At 45.8% G+C, this 20691-nt stretch overlaps 1 protein-coding gene across 2 annotated transcripts in view; it reads right to left on the reverse strand.

Moving 5' to 3' along the window:
- Nucleotides 1-20691, reverse strand: part of SCRN1 (secernin 1) — a gene marked incomplete at its 5' end in the record, with an annotated part of 52365 nt that overhangs the window by 29596 nt on the left and 2078 nt on the right. For both annotated transcript variants that reach the window (XM_080666043.1, XM_080666044.1), the window contains one exon: nt 5508-5667. In XM_080666043.1, the coding sequence (XP_080522169.1) occupies nt 5508-5666 (159 nt within the window). The remainder of the gene's footprint in view (nt 1-5507; nt 5668-20691) is intronic.

Below are 20691 nucleotides of genomic sequence, written 5' to 3' on the forward strand. Positions count from 1 at the left end.
GTTCATCAGTTTATGTTGTTCATTATATTCCACAAATGAGTGAGATCGTGTGATATTTATCTTTCTCTGCCTGGCTTATTTCACTTAGCATAATGCTCTCCATCTCCATCCATGTTGTTGCAAACGGTAAGAACTCCTTCTTTTTTACCGCAGCGTAGTATTCCATTGTGTAGATGTACCACAGTTTTTTAATCCACTCATCTGCTGATGGGCATTTAGGCTGTTTCCAAATCTTAGCTCTGGTGAATTGTGCTGCTATGAACATAGGGGTGCATATATCCTTTCTGATTCGTGTTTCTAGTTTCTTGTGCAGCTTAACAAAAAGAAGATAAACAACCCAATCAAAAAATGGGCAACTGATCTAAATAGACACTTTTCGAAAGAAGACTGAAGGAAGGCCAAGAGACATATGAAAACATGCTCAAAGTCACTAATCATCCGAGATATGCAAATCAAAACGACAATGAGGTACCATCTCACACCTGTCAGAATGGCTATCATCAACAAACAACAAGTGTTGGCAAGGATGCGGAGAAAAAGGAACCCTCGTGCACTGCTGGTGGGAATGCAGACTGGTGCAGCCACTGTGGAGAACAGTAAGGAGTTTCCTCAAAAAACTGAAAATGGAACTCCCATTTGACCCAGTGATCCCACTTCTAGACAGTTCTTTAGGAGGGAGCGGGGGAGAACCAACATCTCAGCACAGTGTTCTCCTTAGAGTCTGCATAGTGCGTTCGCATGTCAGCTCACAGGTGCTTCACAAAGAGCCCTGTCACAGTGCGTGTTATGATCTCCAGCTGGCAAATGAGGAAACTGAGTCCCAAAGACCCAAGATTCAGTAAATGGGAAAGGCGACACTGGAACCCAGGGCCCTGCCTCCTGAGCCAGAACTCATCCCCGCAGATGCAGGGGCCTGTACACTTCCATTGATTTATAATGGCATTAGGCGCTACATGTTCACAAAAGATTGGCAGGCTAGAGGGAGGAAAGGATATCGGTGATGGGGCCTTGAAGGATGCATTGGAGTCTAGCAAGTGGGTGACAGGAGGGGAGAGGAAGGACATTCCTGGCAAAGGCTAGAAAAAGCAAAAACACAGAGAAATACAGGTGTGCTGTTTGTTCAAGAAATGGCGAGCAGCTCAGTGTCATTGGGCTGATGACGTGTAGGCTGTGAGAGGAAAACCAGGACGATAGAAAAGCAAGCAGGAAATCGTACAGCACTTGTGGCGTTCAATTACTACAAACTGTACCCCCGGCCAGCGATCCTGGATGGAAGTGTATCCATGGCTATGTCCACACATGTACAGAATGACCTGTGTGCAGTGTTCTTCGTGGCTATACTTCCTACCCTGGCCAACAGTCCCGGTGTCCACCATAGAGGACTGATGAAATAAATGATGGACTATCTCCTCAATGGACTACTACCAGCTGTAAAAAATTACAATTTCTACGAACAGATATAGAAACTCTTCAGAAAGGGTTATCAAGCCAAAGAAAAGCAAATGGTAGACCTTTTCTAGAAGTTTAAAATTATATATTTAAAAATCAAGTTTCAGAATAGTGTATGTAAAGTTACTTTCATGGAAGAACATAAAAGGCTAAGTATTCATATTTATGGCCAAGAAATTAATAGAAAGCATTACGTAACAAGGAAGTCTGAGTAGATTGGGATAAAGGAGAGTAAGACTTCTCACTGGAAACCTTTTTTGTATCACTGAACCGTTAAACCGCATCAATACGTTATCTATTCAAGATGTAAAATTACACTTAAAATTATCTTTACCCAAATGAGTTAAAAATTGAGGTTCACACAAAAAGCCTGCACACAAATGTCTCTGGCAACTTCATTCCTAAGTGCCACCCTCCGATGCAACCAGGATGTCCTTCAGCAGGTGAAGAAAGCTGCACTCTGGTGCATCCAGGCGAGGAGTATGCCTCAGCACTGGCGAGAAAGGCATTACCAAACCTGGGAAAGACTCGGAGGAACCTTACATGCATGTGACTAAGTGAAAGGCGACCATCTGGAAAGGCGACATCCTGTGTCATTCCAACTAGATGGCATTCTAGGAGAGGCAAAACCACGGGGACGGGAAAAGATCAGTGGCTGCCAAAGGCTGGGGGCGGGAGAACAACAGGAGATTTTAGGGCAGAGAAGCTATTCTGTAAGGTCCTGTAATTAATGGTGGTATGTGTCATTATACCTTTGTCCAGAAGGTATACAACACCGGGAGTGAACCCTAATGTAGACTACGGAAGGTGTCGATCCTGACTCATCGGTTTTAAGAATGTTCCACACTAAGGCGCGGTGTTCATAATGAGGGAAACTGGGGGCGGGGTGGGGGTGGTGAGGGGTTATATATAGGAACTCTCTGCACTTTCTGTAAACCTGAAACTGCTCTAAAAATAAGTATTCATTTGGAAGAGAGAAAAGAAAGGAAGAGTGAGCAGGGGGCCACTTGGGAAGAGTTCTGAAGGGCATACAAATCAGACTCTCATCCTATAAACACAAGGCAACATTTTTAAACAAGGCAGTGACAGAGCGGTGTTTGGGGGGGACGGAGGAGGGGCAGGTCTGGTGACCCTGCAGGGGTCAGACTCCAGGACAAAGAGATGGGGCACCAATAAGCAGATGATGGAAGGGGGTTGGGGTGGGTCTGAATGAAATGGGGCCATGGGAGGAGATGGGGACACGGGAGAGGAAGCAGCAGGACTCAGTGACAGCTGTCCCTGTGCATCAGGGTGAGTGCAAAAATGAGGGTCATCGTTCTCTAGATTAAACTCTCTGGCAAAGAGTGGAGCTGTTCGAGTACATGGAGCAAATGAGATGAGGAAAATGAATTTGCTTTCGGACATGTGAGGTTGTTTTACCTGCAGAGTCTGGATGTGGAAATCTACAGAGGCAGCTCAAGACACAGAGAGAGGTCAGGGGTGCCTGAGACACTAATCCTGGGATGTATCAAACCACACTGATTTATGCAAGGGGGAAAAATTCAACCTACAGAGTATTTTAGTAATAACATACCATGGGCTAACCAGTGAGATAATCTATTTCTTGACATGATTGTAATCATTAGACTAATATATTAATGTATTTAGCCTATCCCCAAAAAAAGAAAACAAGCTTTTCTAAAATTATTTCAGACACATTTATATAGTGGTCCCCCTTCATCTGCTGGGGACACATCTAAGACCCCCCAGTGGATGCCTGATAGTACCAAACCCTATAGGTACTATGCTTTCTCCTAGACAGACATACCTATGAGAAAGTTTAATTCATAAGTTAGGCACAGCACGAGGTTAACAATAATACTAATGGTAACATAGAACAATTAAAACAATATGCTGTACTAAAAGTTATGTGCATGTGGTCTGTCTCTCTCTCAACATGCACTCCCCCCCTTTCTTCCTGAGAGATGCGACATGATAACATGCCTAGTTGAGAACTTTCACCTTTTCACCTAAAGGAAGCACTTCACGGCCCCCCTTGGGCATGTCCGAGTTGCCAGCATCTCTGCTCCGGCGCTTTGGGGCATTAAGTACAATAAGGGTTCCGTGAACACAAGCACTGGGACGCCAGGACAGCCCGCATCTGGATGGCTGCTCAGTGACTGAAAAGACCTTGAACAGAATGTAACACCTATTCCTTTGGTGTTTTTCTTTTAGAGCACTCAAAATAGGAACCGAGGTGTACTTCCTAACATGATAAGGCTCTGTGAATCTCAGACCCAAAGCCAGCATCTTACTTAATGGGGAAGGTTTCGAGGCTGCCCCACTCAGGTCAGGCTTAAAGGCCCAGAGACCCACTATGTCCACCACTGTTAACACTGAATCCAAGCGATACGCCCATCAGACAAGAAAATAATTGGAGATTTAAGAGCAATCAAACTATCTCTATTTGCAGGTGTTATAACCATATACCTGGTAAACCAAAAGAGTTGATGGTAAGAGCTGACACAGCCAATAAAAGAATTTTAATAAAATGTAAAATTAACAAGATACAGGAGTCATCATGAAAGTTTGACAACACACTCTAGGAATATGGAGAAGCAGGCGCTGTCAAACATTGATGGTGGGAATGCCAAATGGTAGACCACCTTCAAGGAAATTTGATTATATTTTATAAAAGTGCATACTTATTTACCCTGTGACCCAGCAATCCCATTTCTAGGCACCGATCCCAAAGAAATACCAACAAAACTATTTTATTTAAACACTCAAAATAGAAATTGATGGATAATTTTTTTTAACGTAACAAGAAAATATAAACCAAGACCAGACCCTGTGGCAGACGAAGCATTATTCACTTCAGCACTGTCTGTAATAGCAACACACTGGAAAACAACCCAAATTTCCAGCAATATGGGATGGATTAAACTCCGATACAACCATAGAATGGAACCTCACACAGCTCTAAACGAGGAAGAGGGGACATCTCTGTATACCATATGGAGGGACCTCCAGGATCTGGTTTTAGGTGAAGAAAGCAACGTGGAGAAAAGTGTACTGTGCATGGCATGCTCCCATTCACCTGAGAAAGGAGGGAAGGGCCTGCATGGATAGGCACATGTAGTTTATTACATATATGTGTCATTGTTTTAATGAAAGAATAAACCAAAAACCTTCCCAAACATGGTGGCCCAGAGGAGAAAAAGGAAATGAGGTAAATGAGGAAAACAGAAACTAGACTTCTATGAATCTACAGGCATCCCTCGTTGTATTGTGCTTCACAGATGTTGCTTTGTTTTGTTTTTTTGTTTTCAATTGCAGTTGACATACAATATTTTATTAATTTCAGGTGTACCCATAGTGATTAGCCATTTCTCTAGCTTACCAAATGATCACGCCCCGCCCCCACCCCCACCTCCATCAGTCTGGTACTCAACAGATGTTGCATCTTTTACAAATGGAAGGCCAGGCATTTCACCAGCAAAAAGATTACATCTCACTTTTATCATGATACTCGCTCTATTGCGGTGATCTGGAACCCCACCTGCAACATCTCCAAGGTATGCCCGTACCTTGTTCTGTACACTTGACTTTGGAACCATGTAAATATTTTACCTCATCATTAAATAAGGGCCATAGCAATAAACATAGAATTCTCCATATGACCCTGTTTTGTTTTGTTTTTTAAAATATATTTCTTTATTGATTTCAGAGAGGAAGGGAGAAGGAGAGAGAGATAGAAACATCAATGATGAGAGAGAATCATTGATTAGTTGCCTCCTGCACGCCCCCTACTGGGGATCGAGCCCGCAACCCAGGCATGTGCCCTTGGCAGGAATCGAACGTGGGACCCTTCAGTCCGCAGGCTGACGCTCTATCCACTGAGCCAAGCCGGCTAGGGCATATGACCCTGTTTTTAAGGCTATAAACAAACCTAATGGAATCCACAGAGCCAACATGACCGTTCAGACTAGTGAGCAGACTTCACGGAAGAAGGCGTGCTGGGCACGGCACGAGAAAGAGAGTGAGGGCTAATGGAGAGGCCGCAGCGCATCACTCACCTCCACCTTGCTCTCGGGTTCGTGATCGGCAGCCGGGAAATACACCACCTCTTGCACTTCATCCCTGGGCCGAGCTGAGTTTTTCCCAAACACCACCAGGCCGTCCTTAGCGCGAGGCGGGAAGGCCACCAAGCAGCAGCTGGGAGGTGCTGCAGCCATCCTGGGAAGAGAGCAGAAGCCAGAGGTGGATGGGAGCGGGCGGACCAACGGGGAACACTCCACCCGCGAGTTCGTGGAGCCTATTTCACCAGCTCAGAGGGTTTGGTATTGAGCTGTGTGCAGCAGGCTCGTTTCGGTGAGATCCCAGCTGGCAAGTGACGGTGGGGCGCCTGGAGTAGAATTACAAAGCCACCGAGACCAGATACCATTTACTACTCCGTGGGATTAACCAAGCTCAGATCTGCAACAGTCCGCGGTGCCGGCCAAAAGCGCATGACGTCGGACAGGAAAGGAGGCTATTGTTCCAGGCAGCAAACGCACGCACATTGCCATCTGTCCTGGCACCAGGAAAAGAAATCAATAGACCTTGTCACAGTGCCCTATGGAAGTGTCTCCGATCTAGAGGTGCATGGCTGCCATGTAATAGATTTGGGGGTGTTGATAGAAATGGGCCTAGAATCAGGGGCGGGCAAACTTTTTGACTCGAGGGCCACAATGGGTTCTTAAACTGGACCGGAGGGCCAGAACAAAAGCATGGATGGAGTGTTTGTGTGAACTAATATAAATTCAAAGTAAAGGAGCGGAGGGGAGAGCAAGAGAACCCTCCGCTCTTTCGGCTCCGCGGGCCGGATAGAACAGCCGAACGGGCCGGATCTGGCCCGCGGGCCGTAGTTTGCCCAAGGCTGGGATGGAAAGAGATGCCCCCTTTTTATCTAATTCTACTCCATCTCAATGACAGAACACCGCAGCACCTCCTGACTCCCCTCCCACATCTCCCACTGGCTTGTTCTCTTCTACCTGGTCATGGAGCATCCTCACTGCCCGATCCTTCTCTCCTCCTTTAATGTTCTTTTCTCTCTGGGACAAGTCCTCCCCGCTCAGAGCTACCCCTGTCACTTACACACCAGTGGCCCACATGTTCAACTGCAGCTCAGTCCTCTCTTTGAGATCCCATCCCAACGGCCTATGGGATATCCAACCCGGATCTCGTCATCTTCCCCGAGCTGGTCCCATGTCCAAGGTTCTCCATCGCAGTGGCCCGCTCCACACCCAGCCCACAAGAGCACCAAGACCTCAGGAGCTATCCTACCATCTGCTTCTCTATTACTTACCATAACACCACGCCCTGTAGGTTCTGTCTCCTAAATCTCCATGGACACTCACCACTGCTCTCCTTCTCCACGACCACCCCCTGCACCAAGCACTGCCATGTCTCGCCTGGCTCACTGCAGTAGCCTCCTAAGGGGTGACTCCATACAGCTATTATCTCCCTCCCCCCACCCCGATATTGCAGCCAAAGTGATCTTTTTAGCAGGAAGATACTTTTCATGTCATTCCTACTTTAAATCCTTGATAGGTTTCCCATGGCTCTGAGACTAAAGACCAAAATCCGATCAAGTTCATGCCGCCTCCCCAGCCTCATTCCCAGCCACTCGCCCCTCCACTCTCTCAACGCCAGCACACTGGCCTTTGGCCAGCTCCTGCCAACTCCCAGCGCCTTTGCACAGGCTGTGCCTTCTCTCTTGACACCCCTTTCCCTGCTCCCTGCACCAAACCCTCTGCCGAGTTAACTACTGCTCCTGCACATACCAGCTCCAAAGCCCTGCTCACTGATGTCACCAGATAATACAATCAATCAAATCTAAAATATTTGGCTAACTATTTTATTATCAACAATCGGTACTTAGTCTCCCCTCCCCCCCCCCGCCCCGCCCCAAAGTCTAAGCAATAGGAAGGCAGGGACCATGTCTCTTTTGCATACCACTGTAAACCCAGCTCTACACAATGTCTTCTACATGGTAGATTTTCAATAAATAATGAACAGGTGTCCAGTTCTCCTTTCTTAGTAGTCCACCAAACGGAACCAGACTCTCTGCAACTCTTTCTCCCCACCACGCCTCTGCCCCTGGCTAGAATGAACGCCCTGCTCTTAGTCTTCATGAAAATCCGTCCAAATCTGATTCAAAATCCCTTTCTTTCAGAAAACCGTCTATAAAGAACTCGGTCATTTTCTCATCATTCATAGCACTAATGCATTCAGTTTTTTTCTAGAATAACGTGCATCTGTTGCTGGTACATGTACTGCTTCCTCTTCAAATAAAGCTCCCTGAGGGCAGGACCCATGCCACCCAACTATAGTTGCTCCTTCCCCCACCTTCTGCTATTATCTATTGAGCCAACTATCATATTTGTGTCATTATTTATCCAACTTCAATGTATTTTATTTTACAAACCCAAAATGTAAGTGAGAAGGAAAGCACTGTTCTCAGAAGAGCAACTGGGATTCAAAACTCAGCCCCACTACCCACTAGCTGTGTGACCCTGAGCAAGTCACTTTACCTCTCTGGACCCAGGTTTGCTCTTCTGCAAATGTTGCGCCTCAGCCCACAGGTTTATCAGGAGCGTCAAATGAAATGATACTTGGGAACATATTTTTGCAAACCCTGGAGGCTACATGAGTATAAGATATTTTATTTGGTTTTTCACTGTTTAAACAGAGCAGCATCTCAAAACTTCTGTTGAGCAAGCCAATCAAAACCAACTCACCTCACTCATAACGGGGCAGATATCAAATTGCAGTCAGCAACGTTGTGAGGGACCGTATTGCTCCATCTACATCCAGGCTACTTCAAGTTAGTCTGTACTTGCACACCGGGGGGGCTGTCAGAGTTCCTCCCTGCGTTGCTCAGGGCAGCCTCTAACTCTGAAAATAATTCCCTCCCAGCTCAGAGAATTAGGCCCTCTCTGCTTTGTGAGAAAGAAAAGGCAGAATGATAAAGAGACTCCAGTTCTTTCTCCCCTTAACCTTTCCCATGTTCACAAAAACTGCATTATCTCCAGACTTCAGGGGGTGGGAGGGAGAGAGAAACAAAGACTCTGTATGTGTAAGAGAGACCTAGAATAATTATAAGATAAAGTGCCTTTACAGAGGGTCCCTAGAATGTGGGGGTGGGAGGAACTAATGACTCAGCCAAATAAAGTGAAACAGACCAGGAGATGAGATGGAGAAAGGCCACATTTACCTGTGCCCGTTTGCCTCTCATCTGTAACATGACGTCCCTTCCTCCCCTATTGTTGGGCCAGTTCAAAAGCACTGCTGTCTCATCTCTGAGGAAACCTTCCTTTATGTGATCCTTAAAAATAGCAGGAATCCCCTGGGCGGCCGTGATGAGGTGTGTCTGTAGAAAATAAGTAAAACCCACTGGGCTGTTTGCCAAGCACCTTTTCTTCAGCCAGGACACCAGCTTGGTCAGCCTGACTGAGTCATTGGGTCACTTGACCGTGATGAGGATGTAGGCAACGGTATGTGGGCCAGGGAGGCGGGATTTGGGGACTGACTGGGGATGCCAAAAGGGAGCAGAACTTGGTTTTTTGTTTTGTTTTGTTTTTTAAGTGTAAGATGAACCAGAAGCCTGTGTATCACATCCAGGGGCAAATGAGCCAAAGCTATTGTCCATTTCTTTTTCCTGGCTCACCATTCTACACACGGCAGCCTCAGCGATGACTTAGCTGGTTCCTTCCCACTCTCTACCAGTGCTGTGTGGGAACTTCCCACGGCAATGGAATGCTGTGTCCCCACGGTCCAGTATGGTGGCCACGAGCCTCAGGTGGCTACCGAAGCGGTTAGTGTGATTGAGAAACTGGATTTTAATTGTATTACACACTTCAATTAGTTCAATGAAACGGTCACAGGTGACACAGAGCAGCGATACAACCTCCCAATAGACCCAGAATGAAGAGTTTCACACTGCTCTTCCCCGTGATCCCAGAAGGACTTGCGGGTGAAGTCCCCCACTTACTCCGATGACGGAATGTGCTCCTGTCCATATAACATGTACTGCATAACATGCTTTCATCATTGCTGTTCGGCTTCGAGAAACAGTGCACAACGGTTGGAGAATGAATTTTCAATTGTAGCTAATTCTACTGAGACCAGCTTTAAAACCAGAAGCGAAGCCACGCCTGATGGCTTTGTTTGTAACGTGTTTGTTTTGAGAGAAGTAATTCTGGGGGCCCAGCCGGGGGCGGGGGTTGTCACACTCTAGGCCTGGAACTGAACCCCAGTGTGTCAAAAAGCAGAGTTCTTCAAACTGTATGTGGTGGCCTTTTCTTGGGTTATGAGATCATTTGAGTGGATAAGATCAGCATATTTTTTTTTAAGAGACGCATTTTTAGGAAAAAAAAATATATGCGTTTCACATAGTAAGGATTAAGTGTTGGTACAAAAAACTTTATGTTCAGTTATCAAAATATAAGTGTGATGTACTGAGTTGAAATACAATATTTCTCTCTCACTGTGGGTTTCGAGCAAAATTCTTTAAAAGCAATGGGCTTATTCGACTCACTAAGGCTTCTTTGTGCTAAATACCCATTAGGATTCTTGCTAGGTTGGCAATAAACTGACAGTTCCAATTAATGAAACACTCCCATTGAACTCCCATAGATGGCCAAACGGACAGCCGTTTCCTACAAAGCACTTGTTAAGAATATTTGAAAGTACATTTATCTGTATGTCATGCTAAGTGGAATAAGCCAGTCACAGAAATGCAAACCCTGTGTAATTTCACTTATATGAGGTCGTCAAATTCATAGAGACAGAAAGTAGGATGGTAATTACCAGGGACTGGGGGAGGAGGGTGGGAGGGGGAGATGTTTCATGGGTTTAAAATTTCAGTTTTGCAAGACAAAAAAGTTGTACAAATCAGTTGTGCAACAATATGAATATACTTAATGCAACTAAACTGTACACTTAAAAACAGTTCAGACAGTAAATTTTATGTGCCGTGCAATCTTTAAATTCATGAGCCAGAGGCTCTGGCACTAGACGGTGCAGCCTTACATATCGTGCCATCAGCCAGGGTAAAGGATCCTCAAGCTCCATTTCTAACCATCCGTGTCCTCCTCGTCAAACTCCTTTCAGGATTCCTCTGGGGACCCGGATAGTAGACTCCAGATCCCCTGGAGCCCACAGCACGGGAGCCGCGTCTACCAACACTCGTCCTCCGAAGAAGGACAGGAGGTGGGTGCAGGCGTGGGGGCTGGAGCACAGGACCCCTGTAACCAGGAGACCGCTTACAGAATGTCTAGCTGCGGAGGGAGGAAGCTGCCTGGGAGAAAAGGTCTTTCTTTGTCCTCAAGTTCAGTGAGTAGTCATTGAGGGGTGTGAATGCTCTGAGCGAGGGGGGAGCGGGGGGTCTTTGCCTGCAGGCCATGCCGCCCTGCCTTTCAGCTCCAGAGTGTCCCTCATCAGTCACCATATCCTATCTAATAAAGAGGGAATATGCTAATTAACCATCACTCCATCACAAAGATGGCTGCACCCACAGCTGAGGCCAAGTTCTCATAAGGAGCCTTAAGCAATCAGCAGGGACCTGAGGCTAATGCCCTCCCCCGCCCCCATGGGGCTTGACAGGGGACCTCAGGCCGCCTTCCACACCTGGCAGGACTTGACAGGGGACCTCATGGTGTACTTCCCGTCCTGGTGCTGGGCTAGGGGACCTCAGGCTGCTCCCCCTGCCCCAGTGCCAGGCCGGGGGACCTCAGGCCACGCCCCCACCTGGCAGGGCTTGACAGGGGACCTCAAGGTGCACTTCCCGTCCTGATACTGGGCTAGGGGACCTCAGGCTGCTCCCCCCACCCCAGCGCCAGGCCGGGGGACCTCAGGCCATGCCCCCACCTGGCAGGGCTTGACAGGGGACCTCAGGCCATGCCCCACCCAGCAGAGCTTGACGGGGGACCTCAAGGTGCACGTCCCGTCCTGGTGCTGGGCTAGGGGACCTCAGGCCACGCCCCCCACTAGGTGGGGCTTCACAGGGGACTTCAGGCCACGCACCCCACTCCAGCACCAGGGCGGGGGACCTCAGGCTGCACCCCCCACCCCAGCACCAAGCCAGGGGACCTGAGGCTGCACCCCCCTATCTGGCAGGGCTTGACATGGGACCTCAAGTGCACCCCCAGTGCTGGGTTGGGGGAACTTAGGCTGCGCCCCCCCACCCAGGGGGGACCTGAGGCTGCACCCCCCCTGCCGATGGGGCTTGACAGGGGACCTGAGGCTGTTCTCCCCTCCCGGTGCTGGGCCGGGGGACCTGAGGCTGCACGCCCCCCACCTGGTGGGGCTTGACGGGGGACCTCAGGCCATGCCCCCCACTCAGCGGGGCTTGACAGGGGACCTCAAGGCATGCCCCCCCCACCCCAGTCTGGGCTGGGGGACCTCAGGCCATGCCCCCCAATTCTGGCGCCAGGCCAGGGGACCTGAGGCTACGTTCCCTGCCTGCCAGGGCTTGACAAGGGTGGGACTAGCCAGGTCTGGTTCTATACCAATGAGGGGGCGGGCAGCTGGGTCTGGGTCTCACGCGATTTTGAGGCGCATGTGGGCGGGCAGGGACTTGACTCTGGGTTCCGTGGTGTGCCCCAGACTCTGACAGGAGGAAGGTTTTCATATACATTTTACTAATTTTCTTTCATCTCTGACACTTCTATTATAGAGAAAGGGCGAATAGCAACATTAAATTATTTCCTCTAATTAATCCCCTTTTAATGTGCACGAATTTCATGCGCCGGGCCACTAGTCCTCTTATAAGAAAGCCCTGAGTCTCCTGAGAGGGAGAAATGACTGTCTTTATCAGCCGTAGGCTTATTAACTGCCCTGCAAACCACTGTGGCGCAGTGCCTTTACTTGTGCACGGCCAGAAACCCAAGGGCCCAGAGAGGCTGGCTTCCTCGCCAAGCTCCCAGCTTCACCGAGCGGACCGCGGACGTTTAAATCCGATGTCTGTGACCTCCCAACTTCCGGGAAAGCACAGAAGTTATTTGATTATTTTACTTATTGATAAATTCATTCTTTAAAGTATTGGTATTCCTGCTGAACTGAACATAGGACAAATGGTACTCCTGTATACATTGATTTTTCTCTCATGCCTGGAAAAGGAAGGAATAAATAAGGTGTGTGAGAAAGGGATTGTCTAACTAAAAATTGGGTTGTCACCACCAGCTGCTGGAAGGCTAGTACATCAGCTCAGACTCCTCCAGCTCTGCCTGAAAGGCAGCCTCTACGAAGTTCTTCACCGAAGGCTCGAGAGGTAGAGCACACAGCTTTCAGGTTTATTAGAGGGGACTGTTGGGAGCCAGTGATTTCCAGCTTCCCACAGGCAACGCCTAGACTTAGGAGCTATCTAATGAGAGACAGACTGTATTACATCAGCAGGCCTGAGTCTCAGCCCCGCGTCACCTTTCTATAACAGGGATAATGACAGGGTTGTGGGGAGGTTTCAAGGGGCGGAAACGTGCAAATAGTATGAGATGCTCAGAATCCCAGCTGAGACAGAGTGAGGACCGAGTAGCCACGTAAGAAAAGGGACATGGGACGGCTGCTTGTCAAGGTCTGATCTGTTCAGGCTTCAGAAATGTGACCTATTCCTTGTGGTGTCGAAATGTTCTTTCACTTTTTGAAGACTTTCTTCACTCTCAACTTGATGTCTTTTAAGAGCTGCTTAATATTCCCTTTCTCTAACTGCAAGGGCAACACCTACCGCAGGGCCAGGCGTCAGCTGCCATTCCTCCGAGCAGCCGGGGGTGGCACGGGGTGGCGGGCTGCACCTTTGGGTTGGCCCAGAGAGTAGGCATAGAGAGTGGGTTTTTTAATCTGAATATAGCAGCTAACATTGTAACATCTAGAGATTTTCTGTAGAAATTCTGGCTTCTCTTAAAAACTTGAAAAGTCTGGCAACAGTGGGTCCACATTCCCGCACAACAGGGAGACTGGACTAGGGTGAGGGCGCCTCTCACGGTCCCCTCCATCCCTGACAGCGGGCAGTGAAGCACCACCAACATCACCCTTGGGCTATTGTGGGGTTTTTTTTCTTCCCTTTTGTCAATGTCAGGTCAATTGCACTCATGCATTTTGCCTGCTTGGCCCCATGTGCACAGGGCAAGGGAATGACACACTTTAGAGACAAATGGGCCTTTGTTTAAGTCCCGACTCTGCCCACTAACTGCGAGAAACAGCAGGTTATGAACTGTCTCTGAGCCAGAGTTTCTGCATGTGAACATGGGACCAATCCCCATTCACAGCGTAGCACTCGTGTTTACCGTATGAAAAGCACCTAGTCCTGTGGTGGTATACAGTGAGCACTCAATAATTGTTCACTTTCCTCCCTCCTACTCCTCATGGTGATGGGTTTGCCAGTTTTGCACTAATCCCTACTCTGCCCCTTCACCTTCTCACCAATGATTGGCACCTAGCACATCAGACACACTCCCATTCCAAAGTGTAACTACAATGTGTGTCAAGAATCAAAGTGGCATGATGGAGCCCCTAGATCGAACCATCACTTGTCAGAGAACACCAATGACACCGTGGGGATGCAATCAGTCAAGTCCAGACTATAAAGAACTTGCTGGGACAAAGCTGATTTCTTCAACAACTACATCAGAAACTGCAAAGAAAAAAAAATTAAGTTACTTAAGAGATATATCAGCCAATAGCAATGAATGGAACTTATTTAGATGCCAATTTTTAAAAACTGCACAAAAATTTTATAAGATAACTAGTGGCCCAGTGCACGGATTCGTGCACATTGAAAAGAAATTAATTAGAAGAAATATTTAAATGCTGCTATTCACCCTTTCTCTATAATAGAAGTGTCAACCAAATTCATGATCGACAATAACAGACGGAAACACACATGTATAATTGGAGCCAGCGAGAGCTTTATATGTATCGCACATGAGCGAATCAACTTAGCCTTTTATATATAGAGAATAAACTTGCTTAATTAGACCTGCTTTCTGATGTAGCTAAACTTTTTCCAGCCCAGTGAAGCACCCCAACTTCTCTTTCAGGTAATTGTCAGCAACACAGCAGTAAATATCAACACGAAGCAGATTATTATTGTAGATCACACAGAGAGAACAAAGGGTAAAGTATTTAACTGCAGCAGTGTTTGACTATATTGTGCAGTGAGAAAACCTGAACTCATTTTCAAGGTCCACCATTTCTTACTTCTTTTCAGTTGGGTCAAGTTTCTAAACTTTCTAAATCTCCGTTTTCCAACTAATGAAAAGAAAATAGGATTCTACTGAGTCTCCTATCTACCTACTCCAAGACTTCTGTGAGGATCAAATGAGATGAGGCACGGGAAAATGCTTCACAAACATTTGGTTAAAGTGTAAAATGTTTCCACCTGGCTATAAAGCAAGTCGTGTTCCTGAGATGAAGAAACTCCAAGGAGGCTAGTCATCGCTAGGGAGAGGAAGCTGAGCATTGCTATGTGACATCATTACCAGGTCGGACACTTAGCATATTAGCCATATATATATATATATATATATATATATATATATATATATATATTAGGGAAATGTGAACACCAGCTATTTGATGATATTAAGGAATTATTGTTCATTTCTGAGTGATAATGATGCTGTGGTTGTGTCAGAAAACAAAAGCCCATATCTTTTAGCGATATAAACTGCCATATTTCCAAGGGAAATGATAAAATGAAAGTAACCCAGGGTGAGAGGTTGGGAGCTCAGACGACACAAATTGGCTATGTAATAAAAATGGCTGAAGCTGGGTGCTGAGTACAATGGTGGTTTACTGTACTGCTCTCTCTACTCCGGTGTAGCTTGAGATTTTCTATAATCAATAACTTTTTAAAAGTAAAGCCCACAATAAGCTGTTTAAAATTCTTTTAAGGTTAGAAATGGCACTGGACTTATCTAATACAGGGCATTTTTTCTTGGAGTTACTACTTGTGAGTACCTATTTGGGTCTCAGATATCTCCTTGAAGAAGGATTATTGGGGCAGGAGGCATGGGAAGGGACTTCAGTTTGGCTTGCAATGTTAGTGCCCTGCGGTGAGTCCCTGGTCCCCTCTACCTGGCCTGACTTCTTTTCCTCAAGTTTTAAAATGTATTTTCTGCTCAGCCTTCTGTGAGCCCCAAGAGGGCAAGGACTCCTGTGTAAATCTTCCTTCCCCTGGCACCTAGCACACAGGGCCGCACATAGTAAGACTCAATAAATGTTGGTGGGGCAAATGAAGGGGAGGAGGTATCTAAAGTTCATCTTCAGTGAAAGAAAAAGAGCAGGAAAATCTGATTTTGACAAAGTGCTGCTGTGGCTCAACCCATAGTATTCCCACTTGAGCACCGCAGTCCGGGTAATCTCTCTAAGAGCTTACATTGTGGCTTTTTAAAAAAAAGAGTCGGTGCCGAAACTGGTTTGGCTCAGCGGATAGAGCGTTGGCCTGTGGAATGAAAGGTCCCAGGTTCGATTCCAGTCAAGGGCATGTACCTTGGTTGCGGGCACATCCCCAGTGGGAGGTGTGCAGGAGGCAGCTGATCGACGTTTCTCTCTCATCGATGTTTCTAGCTCTCTATCCCTCTCCCTTCATCTTTGAAAAAATATCAATAAAATAGCCCTAACTGGTTTGGCTCAGTGGATAGAGCGTCAGCCTGCGGACTAAAGGGTCCCAGGTTCGATTCCGGTCAAGGGCATGTACCTGGGTTGCGGGCACATCCCCAGTAGGGGGCATGCAGGAGGCAGCTGATCGATGTCTCTCTCTCATCGATGTTTCTAACTTTCTATCCCTCTCTCTTCCTCTCTGTAAAAAATCAATAAAATATATTAAAAAAGAAAAGAAAAGAAAAATATCAATAAAATATATTAAAAAAAAAAAAAAAAAGAGTCGGATAGTCCTCACTGGTTTGGCTCAGTGGATAGAGCCGTTGGCCTGCGGACTGAAGTAAAGAGAAACTGGTGAAACTATGTTTAATAATATAGTTCACTTAAACCCAATATATCCAAAATATTACTTTGGCTCAGTGGATAGAGTGTCAGTCCCAAGTTTGATTCTGTTCAAGAACACATGCTCGGGTTGTGGGCTCGATCCCCAGTGGGGTGGGGGGGGGGGGGAGGGTGCAGGAGGCAGCCGATCAATGATTTCTCTCTCATCATTGGTGTTTCTATCTCTCTCTCTCTCCCTCTCCTTTCCTCTCTGAAATCAACTTAAAAAACACATACTTTTAAAAAGAGATAAACCCAAATTTTGGGTGCAGTTCCTCTGCTTACTAAGTTCTGCATCTATAAAATGTGGTCATGTTGTCTATGGGGATTAAGTGAGATAATACATGCAGAGTATCTAAAACAGAGAAACACTCAAAAAAGATTTGTTCCCTTATCTTGTTCTTAAAGATCAGGGTTCTGAGGATGTAATGATAAAGGAGATAAAGCAAGAAGGTTGGGTGGAATAGGCAGGTGTGTGGTTAGCTGTCCTGGCATTCTCCGTGGGAAAGATCTGGGGCCCTCTCATTTCCTCCTGTTCTCCTTTTTGACGTTGCTGCCAGAGTGTCCGCTAAATTGGCAGGGTTGCTTCGAATTATGACCTTTCCCTCCCCACCATCTGCTTTCCCTCCCATGTAAATACTGCATCGTGTATTCTCATTTCTCCCCATTCACGTGATTTGATATGTACCTGTTAACTCTGCAAACTGGGATTTTTAAATATCTTCCCATCCTTAAAAATGGTGGTTTACACTGTGTCCCTGTAAAAAATAATTTAGCTAAAAATTTATTTCCTACAGAAGAAATAAAGTAGTAAAAGATTTAAACCTTGCTAGTAACCACAGAGTTACTTTATACCTTACAAAATGTACTTAAAAACTAACTTTGTAAATGTCCATTTATGCCTCAGTCATTTGCTGTGTTTTATCATTAGGAAATTTATTCCATTTTTTTAAATCGAAAAGAACATTTAGCCAAAACCAGTTTGGCTCAGTGGATAGAGCGTCGGCCTGCGGACTGAAAGGTCCCAGGTTCGATTCCGGTCAAGGGCACGTAACTTGGTTGCAGGCACATCCCCAGTAGGAGGTGTGCAGGAGGCAGCTGATCGATGTTTCTCTCTCATCGATGTTTCTAACTCTCTATCCCTCTTCCTTCCTCTCTGTAAAAAAATCAATAAAATATATTTTAAAAAAAAATAAGAACATTTATACATATATATGAATATATGCAAATGAATATGTTACTATGTGTGGATATATACATTTTAAATCTCTCTATAGCAAGCTCACATTATTGGACTTTATTATTTTAAAAATCTGATCACTTGTGCTTAAAAAGGACACTTTAAGACATTTCATTTATTCTTTCAGGTCACTGGGGCACTGCTGAGTGCAATTTGAAAATACACTAAGGAGGTTTTACTGTGAAAGAAACGAAAATTATTCAGAAGGGTCCATCATTTTATTGGGATTTTTAAGAAGTCTGATGAATTAACAGCATGTTCATTTTGAGCCCCTAACCACCTACAAGCACTTTGTTCAACCCAAGGAGAGAAGGAGCTACAAATACGTTTTCAAGTTCTTTACCATTTAGAATAAGAGGTGCTCATGTACACAACCAACAGAGGAGGGCAGGCACCCAACTTAACCCAGTGATGGGACATGCTTATGGGAGCGTTCAAGGATGTCTAGCTTACCTGAGGGAGGATTAGGTTACATGTCTAACCAGTAAGAACAGAAAAAAAAAGGGGGGGGGGCTCGAGATTAACCATCTTATTAACCACCTCCACGCTCCTCTCTGCTTCAGGTGGGACTCAAGCAGGGAAGCCCCAGCTCCCTCCCCTGCCAGTCACCTGAGCACTCATTCTCCCCCCACTGCCAGCCATCTCCCCTGCAGCTTCTGTGCGGCCTCTCTCCTAACACATCCAGTCCCATGAACAGAGTCACACACCTCAACCAACAGCCCCACTTTCTGTTAATGACCTGGATTGAGACAGTCCAGGGGAAATATAACGGAAGGCAGATGCGAACCACGTAAGTAATTTTATGTTTTCTAGTAGCCGCATCTAAATAAGTAAAGAGAAACTGGTGAAAGTATGCTTAATAATATATTTCACTTAAACCCAATATAACCAAAATATTACTTCACTTTATAATCAATACAAAATTCCCGAGATGTTTTAAAGTCTTTTAATATAAGTTTGCTATATCTGATGTGTATTTTAAGCTCACAGCATATCTCAGTTTGAACTAGCCACATTGCCAGTGCTCACGGACACATGCAGCCACTGGCCAGTGGCTATGAATTGGACAGCACAGAATCAAGGATCTCTCACTCCAGTGAAGTGGTCCCAAACTTTTATAAAGACTAGTTAGTGCTGGATAAAGGGATCATGGGTGATTTTTTAAAAATAACTTTGGATTATCTATATTTTGTATTGTTCTCCAATAAACACAAATGGCATGAGTTTATGTACAGGGTGTCCCCAAAAATGTATACACACTTTGAATGATTATAAAGTCAGTGTTTATTAATATACAGTTCATTTTCAACAGTTAAAAGAATCTACAGAAATGAGTAATTTTTTTTTGTTAGTGCCTATTTTCAAACTGATGACAGTCTGGTCCAGGCACTGCTGATGCGGAGCAATGGAATCGCAAACATCAAGAATCATTTCGTTCGGTATTTGTGTGCCATAAATCCATCGGCTGCTGCCAGTTTTGTACCGTAAACTTTATCTTTTATGTACCCCCATAAAAAAGTCTAGTGGCACTTTTGGATAAATTTTCTTTGTTCAAAGCTTAGTCTGGCTTCACCCATTATTTCAAATTAGTTAAACCTGAAAAGGAGTGAAAATTAAGTGAGTTATCAGCTGTTCAAGTGTGTATACATTTTGGGGGGACACCCTATATTTTTCTAAAACTTGTGAATTTTAACATCTTTGGCATATCAGGGGGATTTCAATGAATGAATCTTCACATTCATGCTCTAGCGCAACTTGTTTTTTTAAGGGCACACAACTTATTTCAACTTACCCAGCCAGACCTGGCTCCTAACTACTTCACCATCGCAAATTACTCTCCCTGCTGCCTGCGAGCCGCCCACCTTCTCCTTCTGCAGATCACTCGGGTGAAGGTACCGAATGCCCAGAAGGGTTTTCCATATCCTCCCACCTCTGCACAAATACTAACCCAGGCACCTTTTCTAGTTTTCCTTTGGTAGATCTCAGGTCACTGGTATATGATTCGGAGAATTCAAATACAAATTACAGAAAAGGGCTGTCTTCAGTGCTGCTTCAAAGCATTTTAAATCAGGCTTGTTATTTACTTGTATTTAAAATTAGATACATTCCAAAGCTATTCTATATCCCACTTCGTTTTCTTTTAGTTAAAAAAAAAAAATTGGCCTATCGGTTCTCCGCAAGCATCAACTAATTTCTAATCAGAGAACACATTTTTCACCTCAAAGATAATGATGAAAGTAATGTCTTTGGAGTTTAAATACAGAAGCAGTTTAGTCACCACAAAATGTGAAATGAGGCGCAGACAGCTTAAGCAGTTAAATGGGCTTGAGTTGGGGAACCTATAGATTTTTAAGTTCATGGTACAGTCTGGTTTCGGCTTGCCCTGTTTGCCACGCTCATGACAGGTTCGCCCTATTCTCCCAGGGTGGCATGTGAAACCCTGAACTGGGGGAGTTTCAGGACCTGGATTTCAGTCCTCACTGCCAGTTGCCAACCAGCTATATGACCTTGGGGGTGGCCCATATCCCCTCCCTTCCCCCCCCCCCATCCCCTGCTGGTCTCAGCCTCCCAGGCTGTACAAGGGGAGTTGACAACACAGTGTTTTCTCAGGCTGCATCCAGCATCACCATTCCTGACCTCTGTGCTAATCTCCCTCCATCCCATTATCCCTCAAACAAATGCTGCCTCATGCATCTCCTCTTCCTAAATGAGAAGATGGCTGGCAGTACAGCAGTGAAATGGGAAAGGAAGGCTGCTTAAGAGAGAGAGAGAAATCCTGAAATGAGTCACCTTTTAAGAATTTACCATCCTCTGATGTCTGGGTGCTTGGTCACGGTGTTAAATCGAGTTCTGCAATGAGACTGGCTCTAAGGACCTGGCATTTGTTATGTCTACTATTCCTGGATGATGTTGACACTAGACACCCCTCTCTCTCAAGAGCCAGTTGTTGGTACAAAGCAACAATGAGGTTATACATCAAACAGACATCAGCAGCCACA

The sequence above is a fragment of the Plecotus auritus genome (genome assembly GCF_963455305.1).
Source record: "Plecotus auritus genome assembly, chromosome: 4".
Lineage (NCBI taxonomy): Eukaryota > Metazoa > Chordata > Mammalia > Chiroptera > Vespertilionidae > Plecotus > Plecotus auritus.